Source organism: Bos indicus, chromosome 1 (genome assembly GCF_029378745.1).
Source record: "Bos indicus isolate NIAB-ARS_2022 breed Sahiwal x Tharparkar chromosome 1, NIAB-ARS_B.indTharparkar_mat_pri_1.0, whole genome shotgun sequence".
Classification (NCBI taxonomy): domain Eukaryota; kingdom Metazoa; phylum Chordata; class Mammalia; order Artiodactyla; family Bovidae; genus Bos; species Bos indicus.
Genome location: NC_091760.1, coordinates 149,936,087 through 149,948,907, shown reverse-complemented (window position 1 = coordinate 149,948,907; position 12,821 = coordinate 149,936,087). Strand labels below are relative to the sequence as shown.

Sequence of the window (12,821 nt, the reverse complement as noted above, 5' to 3'; positions counted from 1 at the left end):
CTTTCTTTATGTTGTTGTTTCTACTGTATCTTCATTGCAGAGAATCTAGCCATTACATATTATACTCATGCATAAGCATCATTTAAGTTCCACAAGTACCTCTTTAAAGGTCCTTTTAGGTCAGTGTCCCTGCCGTCTCCTGGGTTGCCGAAGTTTACTCCCTGGTAGATTCCTTAAGAAGTGCTCAAAGAAAGAACAGCCTCCAAATTCATATTCACATTCGTAACATTTTGTTCGCTGTTTTCATACTTGAGTCAATTTAGCTGGATATAAAACTCCTGGCTCTTATTTGTTCTCCTTGTGTTTATTAGATGTGGTTATTCCACTGTTTCCAGAATAAAGCACTGTTATCAAAACCAAATAATCCAACAATCTTCCCCTTAAAGATTTGGATCTTTGCCTACATACTCCAAGAATTTTCTTCAAAGTCCAATAATGTTTAAAGAATATATCTACATGGTAGTCATTTCTGGATCAATTTCTCCAACTATATAACTTTTCAAATGTAGTGGTAACCCTTTTTCTTTTTTTTTAATTTCAGGAAATTTACCTGAATTATAATTATTAGAATTTATTAAGTTTCACTGCTCTGGTTCCTCTTCAGAGACTCTGGTATTGTTTCTATGTTGATATTTCTTTGCCTCTCTTTGGTAAATGTCACCTTTTCTAGAACATTTCTTTTTCTTCTTTTTTTAAAATTTTTGTCTCCTATTTATCTTCTGTTTCTCCGAAGACATTTTCTATTGTTTGTTTCACTTTAGCGTACCTTCTAGTCGAGCTTCATTTTTCAAATGATTCTTTATTTCTCTTTACCATTTCTAAGATTTCCTTATTCAGATTTCTGTTGCTCTTCCCACACCTTCCCAGGTGGCGCTAGTGGTAAAGAATCCACCTGCCAATGCAGGAGACCCAAGAGGCTCAGGTTTGATCCCTGGGTCAGGAAGATCCCCTGGAGGAGGGCATGGCAACCCACTCCAGTATTAATGCCTGGAGAATCCCATGGACAGAGGAGCCTGGTGGGCTACAGTCCATGGGGTCGAAAAGAGCTGGACATGACTGAGGGACTAACACTCCATATTTGTATCATCTTCTAAATTTCTTTGAGCTTGAATTCATTTAGAAACATCAGGCTATAGTTTTCATTTGTTTTATAAACATTTCTTTCCAGCATGCTTTCACTGTCTGCAGATATATTTTTCTCTCATTCCTTTTTTCTTATGAAAGTAAACTCGGGGGGGAATTTGACTGAGTCAGTTGCTCTCTTTCATGCAAAATAAAAAAACTTTTAGGAAGCTAGAGTAGATTTTCCAGGTTCAGTAAGTCCTCCTCTGTCTTCCTCAAGAGGAAACGAAGCATACCAAAACACAGTCTCATGACTGAGGTCTCTTGTACTTCCACCTTCCCCCTATCTTACCTGCCCTTCTCCCCTTCTCCCCCATGGTCTTCATCCTGTTTCATCTGGATTCCATTATCAGCAGTGTCTCCTCAGTGTGGGACTCTGACCAGGAAGGGAACTTCAAGTGGTCGGTTTTGAAGATTCATAGGCACCAGAGGGCTCTGCCACCACAGAGTTCACTGTGGGCCCCTGATATACTGAGAACTCACAAACATCTCTTCATTTTAGCTGCTGTTCTCAACCTTTCTTGCCACACTTTGCAGGGACTTTTGTTAGCTAGCTTGGGGTTCTCCTGTTCACAAGTCCATCAAATTCCTGCTGCTTTCTTCTGAATCTTTCAATACAAGTGTTGACACCATGCAGGTCCTGTAGTTATTGGAGACTGGTCCTCATCTACTTCTATTAAGAGTTTGTGGTGATACTGTTTTAGAGAAAGTGTCCATCAATTTTTGGTTTTGCCATGCCAGTTACTCTGTATTTAGGGAAAACTGTCAAGATTCAAACAACTATGTCCTACTGTTATCTCCCCAGATCTCATACATTCCTCTGAAGGTACATTTAGCAAGTATCCCTACAATTTAGAATAATGAGTATGGATCCATTTGCTTTCACCGAGGTCTTAAATAAAGGTACTAAGGCCTAAGAAATACAACTTTACAACATGGCTAACCTCAGGTTTTCCACCATCTTCTCTATAAATATCCTATGTTCTTTTATGAGACACACACCTGATGCAATCATTATTAATCACTTTCATCTAGAAACCAGAAACAGTAAAAAAAAAAAAAAAAAAAAGGAAACATAAAAGGAAATGGAAAATAATGTGGAACTCTTAAAACCACCTGAAATTTATTTATTATTAATATATAGAAATAGTAATAGAAATTTATTAAAGCAGACATTCCGAGTAGATATTTTTAGGCATCAATAAGAGTAACAATTTTTATTCTTTTAACAAGTATTCATTGAACACTTTCTATGTCACAAGAACCCTGTTAGACACAGGACACAAAAATGCAAATACGCCTGAGAATCAGATTAGCTGGGACCAAAAAATGGCAAGCTAACATATGCAAATGCCATAAAAGCATAAAACAAAACCACTTGGTAGAAAGAATCCTGGGAGAAGAATATTTACTGAACTATGTTAGGTTTGTCGCTTTATGCATTTCAGAAACAACTAAACTTTTTCCTCCACTGAGAACACACTATCACTTTTATAAAATTTTCTAAAACAGAAGATTCTTCTCTTTGCCAGGTGAATTGGAAACTTATTTTTAACTATAATACTCACTGCTCGAAAAGATATATTAAAAAGACAAACATTTGTCTAATGCTAATAAGTATAAACTGGTACATTTACCAAACACCTTTCTAAAGAGTTGTACGAAGGGTTTTAAAATTCTTTAAGCCCTATGAGCTAAAATACTTACACTCCTAGGGACAAACTACAAGGCAATAATTCAATATATGAACAAACACTCACGCACAAATGTTAGTACTTTTTAAAAAAGTGAAAAGGAAAACTTAAAAAAAAGTCCCAAAGACATCTAACTTAACTAGGAAATGAGCATTTAAAGAAACAGCTTCAAATCACATATTTTAAAATAAATTTCTAAAATAATGTGCCCTCAAAATGTTACAGTTCTGAATGCTCTGAATATGCTCCAAGTTGAAAGGAACAACAGACCACTATAGCTAGTAAGTTTTTGATGACACAGGGAAATGTTCACAATATAATGCTGGGCAATAAAAGAGAAAATATAAACAATATGAAAAAAGATTCTACCCAAGCACACCAACCTATTCAGATGATCTTAATAAAAAATGGCATCAAGAACAAAATACTGGAAGAGAAAGTGCCCTAGCGCAATGGGCAGTAGAACGCTGGGTATGTTTCCTTCCACTCATCCATAGTCTTATAAATTTCCCGATTTTTTCACTGATACTACATTACCGAGTCAACAGGGAGAAAAACTTAAAACCTGAGGGCAAAAATAAATCCACTGGATTTAACCATTCACCAAAAACCATCAACTTGTTGAATTATTAGGCACAAAATCAGACCGCTCAGGATTAAGAAACGAATGAGAACTAAAGAAGGGAAAACACATATAGGAAAAGCCTATTTACACAGGACCATGTGAAGAACGAGACCAAAAGGAGCGAAATGGGCAATACACTCTCAAATATCAAAATACACAAATCCTTTTATTCCCCTCCGTGCACCCTGTGTATATAAATGGGACTACAGAAGTTGACTTTATTTAAGTTTACAGATCTGATTTCTAATTGCTGTATAATATTATAATATGCCATACTCCTGTGATCACTGTAGTATGCAAACTTTGTCCCACAAAACTCACATTTTAATCTGTTAAAACTACCACATCAAATAGCTTTAATCACTTAAGTTTATAGAAATATGGAAGACATATGATCAAATCAGCAGAATTTAAAATAAATTTATAATGTTCATCCTCAAATAGTTATAGTTCTGTATGTTCTAGAACTATTTCAAGTTTTCAAATAACTAGCTTATCACTATTATTAAAAATAAAAATATTTCGGCTGTTAAAGAAGCCCAGCAAAGTATAGTATCATCTGCTGTAACCAACAGCTTTTCCAATTAACGTTCCACTGAATGTTAATAGGTATAAATAAGAAATAAAAGGAAGAGGAGGTCCTTTTATCAAATAAATATGAAAAATGCAAGTGCTTTTATGTTAATGTGCACAGTGACCTCTGAGGCAGTGCATTTTCCAAATTTAATCTCCTAAGTACTTTCTACATTCTAAATAAACTGAATTTGGTTACTGCTTAATTCAAAGGAGTGAGCAGTAGCTCCTAGGTTCTCAGGATGATCGCATGCTTGGGTAGAATGGTGTCACTCATCACTAACAGGAATAAATAAGAGAGGAGAAAATGTGTGCAGGAGAGACACCTAGGAGGCAGTTATGTAAGTCTGGAGCTCAGAAAAGAAGAGTGGGACACAAAAGTAGATTTTGACAACATGTAGGTATCAGGTGAAGACATTACTCCGAATGCCTTAACCAGAAAGTGTTTTCTATTTTTACTCTAGGTACCTTGAATTCAACAGACAAGGATCTAAAATTTATCATAAACATCCACTGCATAATTTGTTTATATATCTTCTCCCTCTTTCAGGTGAAATGTGTTCCTTGATTCCCAAGCAAAGGAATCCTTACAAGCCAAGCACTACTATTGCACCTGGTACAAAGCAAATGTTAGCGAAACGAATGTTTGGTCATAAGTGATTTTTCTTCCAAAGATCAAAAAATAATCCAATCTTACCTAATATACAGCCTAACTGTATTTTAAAATGTGAAAAATGCCCTCAAATTTAACAAGTACAGAAACACCTATCAACACATGTACTAAAGATACATTAAAGTTTAGCTTTCTGTTCAGTAAAAATCAATTATTAAGCTTTGGCTTTTGAAAAGCGCAGTCAGTCAAAACATATTTCAATGTCCTTCCTAGCATCCCTGAACGAGCACCTACAATGAAGCAGCATGAGAGTAAGGCATCGTCACATCTTACCAACCTACAGTCAAGATCATGAATGCCTGGGGAAACAACACTCACTTCCAAGTATGCAAAAACATTCTAGAAATAACTCCCAGTGAAAAACTCCTTATGAGCTTTTACATGTTAAAATCCTGTCCGCTGAATAATAAATGTGTGCATCATAAAACCAGAGCAAACTGTATTAATTAATGATGATTATAAAAGCTGTTAATTTTACATTCAAAACCAATTATTAACTTTCAAACTATTGAAGGGGAAATACACCAACAGCTAATATACACATCAGAGTCAAACCTTCCTTCTTCAGTCTTTCCCTTTATCAGCCATTAAATGTTGGTAATTTTTAAAGACTACAGGGCTGAGTAAGAGACTAGATTACACCACAAATCTGATATTTGTAAATTTTCTGTGTGTTCCAGCACTCATAAAATGAACTAGATAATCTTTATAAACCGGATGTACTCTTTAGATATTTCAGTTCATCCATGAGCCTCTCAAGAAAAAGAGCTATTTGGAAACTTTTTTCGTATCTTGTGACAATAAACTAGAAATAAAAGAGCAACTCTGCCACCTCAAAGTTCCTTAAGGGAAAACCTCTAGAATCATTAATATTCATGGATAAGTCTTTTGAGACACCCCCAGAACACTTTGTTCCTCTACTGACCTCAGGTGAAAGTAAGCATCTACTTGGTATAGCCAACGTGCTAGTACCATGCCCAAGGGCAACCCGGGAGCTGACTGGGCTCAGAAACTGTTCCTGCACCAGAAGGTCACACTTATAAAATCTGACAACACAATTTTCATAAAATTCTACAATGTTTTCTGTAAATTCTTTCTTGTTTACTCCTCCATGACACTGATACTCGGCCTCAGCATCACGATGATTCCATCAGCCACTCGGCCGGCACGTATCCATGGTTTACCTCTAGTGTGTACAGGCAAACACATGCGTGCACCCTTGAGACACAGGTTACAGCAATAATCACTCAATCGCCTTTTACTCAAAAAAGAATTACCATCGGACTCTGAGTTCCTCATGAATGTAAAATATGATTTGATCTATAATTAATATATATTCAAGCACATTTCTTCATACAAAATGGTACACCTGAGACTTTTTTTTTAAATTCCATTCTGAAGTCAAAAAAAGGTAAATTTTTTCTGTTTGAAAAACAAAGATCACCAAAACCAAAAACCAATCACAAAAATTTTAACACCTTCACTAATAATGTAATTAAGTATCTATCCAAGATTTATGTAGTTACTTCTTTTCCAGTTAAAGACCACATTTTCAGTTTATGAATCAAGCAAGAATATCTGTGTCCAGGTCTACAAATACAAGCCGCTTGGTTCAACAAAATGTCTCCTAATCAGCCTGATTTAAAACCATTCAAATTTAAACATTAATAACACCTTATCCATTAGCTACACTACATTTTCAAGAGTTTGAACATAGCCACAGATACAACAGCCTTCATTTTTCCATGTACAAGATCACCTCAATTAATTACAAACCAATCAAAACTACTCTTTCAAAACTGCCTTCTATACTGCTTCTCCTATATAAATACAAACTATAAAAAGATAAAAGAGGAGACAAGGAATAAAGGAAGGAGAAAGAGAGGAATGAAGGAAGGGATGGAGAGAGGCAGGAAAGAAAACATAAAACCCCAGACCACAGTTTCAAGGAGTCATACATATGGGTGTAACATCCTCAATATAACGGTTGGAGCCTTATTTAAGACACACCGCTAACATGTTCTCCATAAGCCTTTACGGCTCTGCTCTAAAGCGATCTGGGGGAACATACATTCACCGATAAAGGTGAATATTTTATTTATCTTTAACAGAAACACTTCAAATCTCACCAAAGTACTTTAGCCAATCATCCCCTTTTGAAAAGGTCAAGAACTAGCAATTACAATGCTGTATTTGTATTAATACCACTCTCAGTTACTGATTATCAAACTGATGCCCAAAGTCAAGTCTAATAATAACCCAACTGTATCTTTGCATTCAGTGATCTATTCTCCCCCTAATGCTGTTTATCAGAAAGCTCCCCCCCACTCAAAATATACCACCAGTTCCCACATTCTCTCAGACAGCCATAGTTTTACTGTATTTCAAAACTTGAGTCACCTGTATGCATCGTCTTCTTTCAAGTCTCATATCATCCTGATGGGGTGGGGGGAGGGAGGGAAGAGTCCAGCAGCAAAACTACAACACTGTGTGAAGAAAAACAGATTATGATAAGAGATAAGGATGCAAGACAATTACCCCTAATTGAGGAACATCTAATGTAAACACAACCCCCAAAACAGAGATAAAATGATTGTAAATTCATTTGCTAACATTTGTTTAAGCTTACTTGAAAATAATTTTCATTAATGAAAACCAATTATATATAAAATATAAAGTAACTGCCAGGGAGAAAAAGTTTTAAAACCTGACTACTACCAACAAAAAAAGTCACACATTTCTAGGTATGAAATAAACTGTCAATACTCCACTAGTCTATGTAATTTAGCAGAAGAAAAATATCTACATTTTATAATCTACATCAATTCACAAATCAGTACGAATGTGAATTCACTTTTCACCACGGCTTACTATCAAAGGTAAAGAAAGTTGCTTTATAGGAACAATCAGATGTCAAACTTCCAGCGTTACAGGTAAATTGAGACACTGCTCACAACTGCTCCTCCAAGCCCACAAACTCTCTTTTGCTCTCCCGGTGGCTTCCCCTACTTATTATAATTCTTTGACTTTAAATTCCTACTCATTACTTCCGCTGCTATTTCATGATTGGCCAGCAAATTCCACGACTTAAGGGGAAAGCAAGAGCACCCTCTCGCTGTTGTCAACTAAGAGCACACAATAACAGATAAGACAAAGACAAGCACAGGCTGAAATCAACAAAGGAGTTTGGTCTAAAAATCTAGTTTTCAAATTGATACTGTGGAATTCAGTATTATTCCAAATGAAACAATGTTGCTTACGTTGGCCAAGTTCCCAGGCTAGCCAAAAGACATCCATCTATTGAGACCAAAAGATATTATACCAGCCATGGGCACTGGGGACTCTGCAGGAGCAACACAGAAACTTAACCAATTCTAGATCCTCTCTTTATGTGGAAAAACTCTAAAGTAGGTTGTTTTCCTTTGTTAGCACTCTCTCAACTCTTGATGCTTTCAATTCCCTAAATTTACATCAGGACACTCCAATCATCCTGCTAAGAGTAATAACCCTTTCCCCTGAGTATCAATATGTTCCTAAATTACCAGCCCGAAGTTCCTGTTGTCTCAATGGAGTTCACTTCAGGTATGTGACAGGAAATCAACTGGGCTGAAATAATTCACTTTAACATTTGCAGTTTTCAACAAGGATGCTAGCTGCTGCTGCTAAGTCACTTCAGTCGTGTCCGACTCTGTGCGACCCTATAGACGGCAGCCCACCAGGCTCCCCTGTCCCTGGGATTCTCCAGGCAAGAACACTGGAGTGGGTTGCCATTTCCTTCTCCAAAGCATGAAAGTGAAAAGGGAAAGTGAAGTCGCTCAGTCGTGTCTGACTCTTAGCGACCCCATGGACTGCAGCCTACTAGGCTCCTCCATCCATGGGATTTTCCAGGCAAGAGTACTGGAGTGGGGTGCTAATAGACCAAATAAACCCCTAACTGGTAGAATTCTGGTAGTATTGCAAAATAACATTAAAAAAGACTGAGATAGTGTGAGGAAAAGTTTTAGCCAAGTGGGTTTGAGTCTGTATTTACTGCCCCCAAATATTTCTGCTTTTCACTTATTTCTCCTCCTACTTTTGAGCCCCTGGGGTTCTTTAAAAGCTCAAAACATGAAAGAGCAGCTCAGAGATAGCAGTTTACATGTATGAACTACTTGTAAATTAGGAACCACCGGTCTCTGAAATCATTCCTCGATCCCAGACTCCATTCTTGAAAAACCACTTTTCCAGTTTAGGTGCTGCTATGGTATCAAGTAAAACCCTAAGCATGAGACCAACTGGTATCCAACTGGGAAGGAAAGGGGGATACGGACAGACAGACAGATGAACATAAAAGCAGCACATCAAAAGTTTTACTTGCAAAATAATATATGAATCGAGATTAAAGGTTTTTACTTCAAAAACATAGTTTTCTAATTTTTCCCCTCATAAATGGTCTTAAAAAATAATAATAATAAAAGTCTTTATAATTTCAGCATAAACTACAGTAAAGGAACATGTGAAATTTAAAATCTCTAGCTATGAACTACACATTTTCAAATCCTTCAGGCTCTCAACATTATATTCTTCACCTGTAAAATGTCACAATACCCTGCCAACTTCAACGGCTTCAACAGGAAAAGATGAGTGGGCCAATGGCATAAAGGATAATGCATCTGCCTGTGGATTATCAAAATGATCTCACCCTAAAACTGACATCTTAGGGGGAAAAAAATCAACCATTTAATTATTACTCATTTGAAAAACAGCCTTTAGCAAAGGATAAAGAATCTCAGCAAGTTAGGAAACTGGCTGCTGACGCATGCTGCAACTAAACCATCATATACTGTGAAGTGAAGTGAAGTCGCTCAGTTGTGTCCGACTCTTCGACCCCATAAACTGTAGCCTACCAGGCTTTTCTGTCCATGGGATTTTCCAGGCAAGAGTACTGGAGTGGGGTGCCACTTCCTCCTCCGAATATACTGAGTAATGATAAACTTCTCAAGTCTAGACATTGGATTACTGAATAAAGATTCTATTGATTATTCCAATATATCCTTCAGGCTTGTCACTTTTCAAAAAAACAATGGTCTGTATCAGATTTGAGTTTTGACAGTAACTAGGATACTGCTGCTGCTGCTAAGTCGCTTCAGTCGTGTCCGGCTCTGTGCGACCCCATAGACGGCAGCCCACCAGGCTCCCCGGTCCCTGGGATTCTCCAGGCAAGAACACTGGAGTGGGTTGCCATTTCCTTCTCCAATGCATGGAAGTGAAAAGGGAAAGTGAAGTCGCTCAGTCGTGTCCGACTCTCAGCGACCCCATGGACTGCAGCCCACCAGGCTCCTCCGTCCATGGGATTTTCCAGGCAAGAGTGCTGGAGTGGGGTGCCAACTAGGATACAGCAAACACCAAATGGACTTTGCAAACTACAGATACAATTTTCTTTCTAAAGAAGCTTACAAATTCAGTCATATTTTAATTTTTTTCTGAAAAAAACCTTCAACGAATTTTTTATCTTTTCCCCTACAAATGGAACCATTCACAAATTATGGAGCAAAATTAGATGCTAATGAAAAACATGTACTATCCTTACCACAGAAACCTCCCATAATCCTCAAAATCTTTTACAGTATGTTTTAGCTCACATTTTGCCAAAGGCAATATAATAGTCTATGAACAATCTAGGAACTGAGCTTAAGTGGTTTTTGAAGCTAAACTTACAAACCATTTTTCTAGTTGTCTGAAAATCACTGCATAAAATCAACCTACAGCCCATGTGCAGGGAGGACTAACATCATTTCAACAAACTTGAGTTTTGGTGCATGGTATGCTCAGGAAAGTACAGACGCGGTCTCTTGGTGTCTCTTCTTTCTCAAGAGAGGTCAGGGAGACAAGAGGGGATGGGAGGAGAGGGGGGGGGAGGATATGAAGACACCTGACTGAAAGTACTCTTGTGCTGAGATTTATAAAATCAGTACAAATCTAAAAAAAAAAAAAAAAAACTAGAGTGGCAAAACTGTGATTGAAATGAATGCATTAGCATGATATGGCAAACCCAGATTAACTCGAGAGTTAATGAACTAAGGGCTTTCCTTGTGGGTCAGCTGGTAAAGAATCTGCCTGCATTGTGGGAGACCTGGGTTCGATCCCTGGTTAGGGAAAATCCCCTAGAGAGGGGAAAGGCTACCCACTCCAGTATTCTGGCCTGGAGAATTCCATGGACTGTATAGTATATGGGATCACAAAGAGTCGGACACCACTGAGCAACTTTCACTTTCTTTTATTTAATGAACTAAATGGCAGTCATTGATGTATTTTCTAAAGACACAATGTTTTATACTGAAAAACTAAAAATTTTACCTAGTTTCAAAATAACTATAGTAGGGAAGTATTGCAAACAGCAGGCAAAAAAAAAATCAGTACATACAAGCTGATACAAGCTTCAAAAGTACTGGTAGGAGCTATCTTATTTCTTAAGCTGGGTGAAGTACACAGCTGTTGCTTATTATCTTTTAATTTTATGTATTATATATTCTCATATTCACAATTTTAAAAATTTAACCCTCAGGAAAAAACAAAAGGCAAGAGGTTTAAAAGGACAATTCAGATGGTACAGAAGATGTCTATTAAGAATAAGCTACAAAAAAATATAATAATAATAAGCTACAAAAATGAAAACAAAGTTGAGGGACCTAAAATTTTATTCCATGGATCAAATTACTATGCGGTTATATTCAAATCATACACTGTGACCCGCTTTCCTTATACACTTCTGCTCATTTACACTAATAGAGTAAAGAAGTCATAGAAAAAAATGTCTTTATTTCAGAAGCAGACTTTCAAGAATTAAAACAGCCAAAGGAGTCATACAGGGAATGTTTTGATACCTAACACGCAATTAAAAAAACCTATCACCCTAATTCCCAAAAAGATGATCAAATGAGATATTGGGGGGGTGGGGGGGAGTCTTTTCACTAACTGGGGATTTCAAGAGAAATCCTAAAAACCAAGAATATTTATGACTTCCTCTAGAATCCAAGGAAATACCCACAGTCTTAAAAAAAAAAAAAAACTGAAAATGCAAAAAGCACAAGAGTTTAAATCAAAATTATGAGTAAAACTGCAGAGTAAAGGACCTTCACTATACCCCAACCACTCAGCTGACACACTTCACAGACACTGACACACACCCAACAAGCAGGCCCTCCTGTTTCACCAGCGGGGACACCAGGGCTCAGACAGATCAAGCAGCCTGGCCTAAGGTCACACCGTGAGAACTCTGGTCCCACACCAAAGGTCACTTCTTTCCGTCACTGCTTTCCGCCACTGCAAGATCCTCTCACTAGGGATCACCGAAATGGTCATAAGAAAATTACACACCTGCAAGAATCCAGGTGGACTAAGTCTGATTTTAAGTCTCACCATTTACTCTTCTGCCTCAACCAGGCCAAACATGAATAAAATTCATAAGCAGTAAATCACTTTGTAAAAAATATTTCAGTTTAGGAGAATAAAAAAGTAACTTTCCTGAAAAGTCAGCCTGGCAGAGAAATTCTGATTATAACATGTAACGATTTGCTATATATTCCTTTAAAAAAAAAAAATTGAAGACAAGCAGAGAAGAGTGTAAAAACCAAGAGTAGGTAAGTCATTTTTGCACTAAAGCCTCAGGCAAGATAAAAAACATGAAGAACTATAAACCTGGGTCTTGGATCATATGACTGGCATGTTAGAAGTGGGAGCAGCTGATACATGGGGTTTAAGGACAGAGAAGAATGTGATTTCTCATGAAACTGAAAATAAAGAACACAACTCTGAGTAAGCATTGGAAAGAAGGTTCAAGAAATAAGACCTGAGTGGATTAAATAAATAATGCCCCAATTTTTGCTACCTCAAGCACCAAGTTACCTGGGCTCGCTAGGACTACATCTGGGCTAAACTGAGACAAAATTAGGCACTGTATATTTGGCTACAGCAATAAGCTCAGGAAAACAGGAGGGAAATAACTCATAGGCATATTATCTGTAACAACGCAGAGTGCATTGACAAGTATCTTTTTTAAGACTGGAGAGCAGAGACTGAGAAGTTTCTAGGAGTAGTGGTGGTGGTGTAGTCGCTAAGTCGTGTGCAACACTTGCAACCACATGGACTATAGCCC

The 12,821-nt window shown here is 37.4% G+C and overlaps 1 protein-coding gene across 5 annotated transcripts in view; it reads right to left on the bottom strand.

The window, feature by feature from the left end:
* DYRK1A (dual specificity tyrosine phosphorylation regulated kinase 1A) overlaps positions 1-12,821 on the bottom strand; it is a 145,452-nt gene that overhangs the window by 87,313 nt on the left and 45,318 nt on the right. For 2 of the 5 annotated variants that reach the window (XM_070796846.1, XM_070796841.1), the window contains exon 2: positions 7,088-7,173. The exons of 1 other annotated variant lie outside the window; for it this stretch is intronic. In XM_070796846.1, coding sequence (XP_070652947.1) covers positions 7,088-7,097 — 10 coding nt within the window. In that variant the 5' untranslated portion in view covers positions 7,098-7,173. Of the gene's footprint in view, positions 1-7,087; positions 11,576-12,821 lie in introns of those variants that run through there. 2 more of the 5 variants (XM_019964192.2, XM_019964202.2) reach the window with 2 other exon arrangements.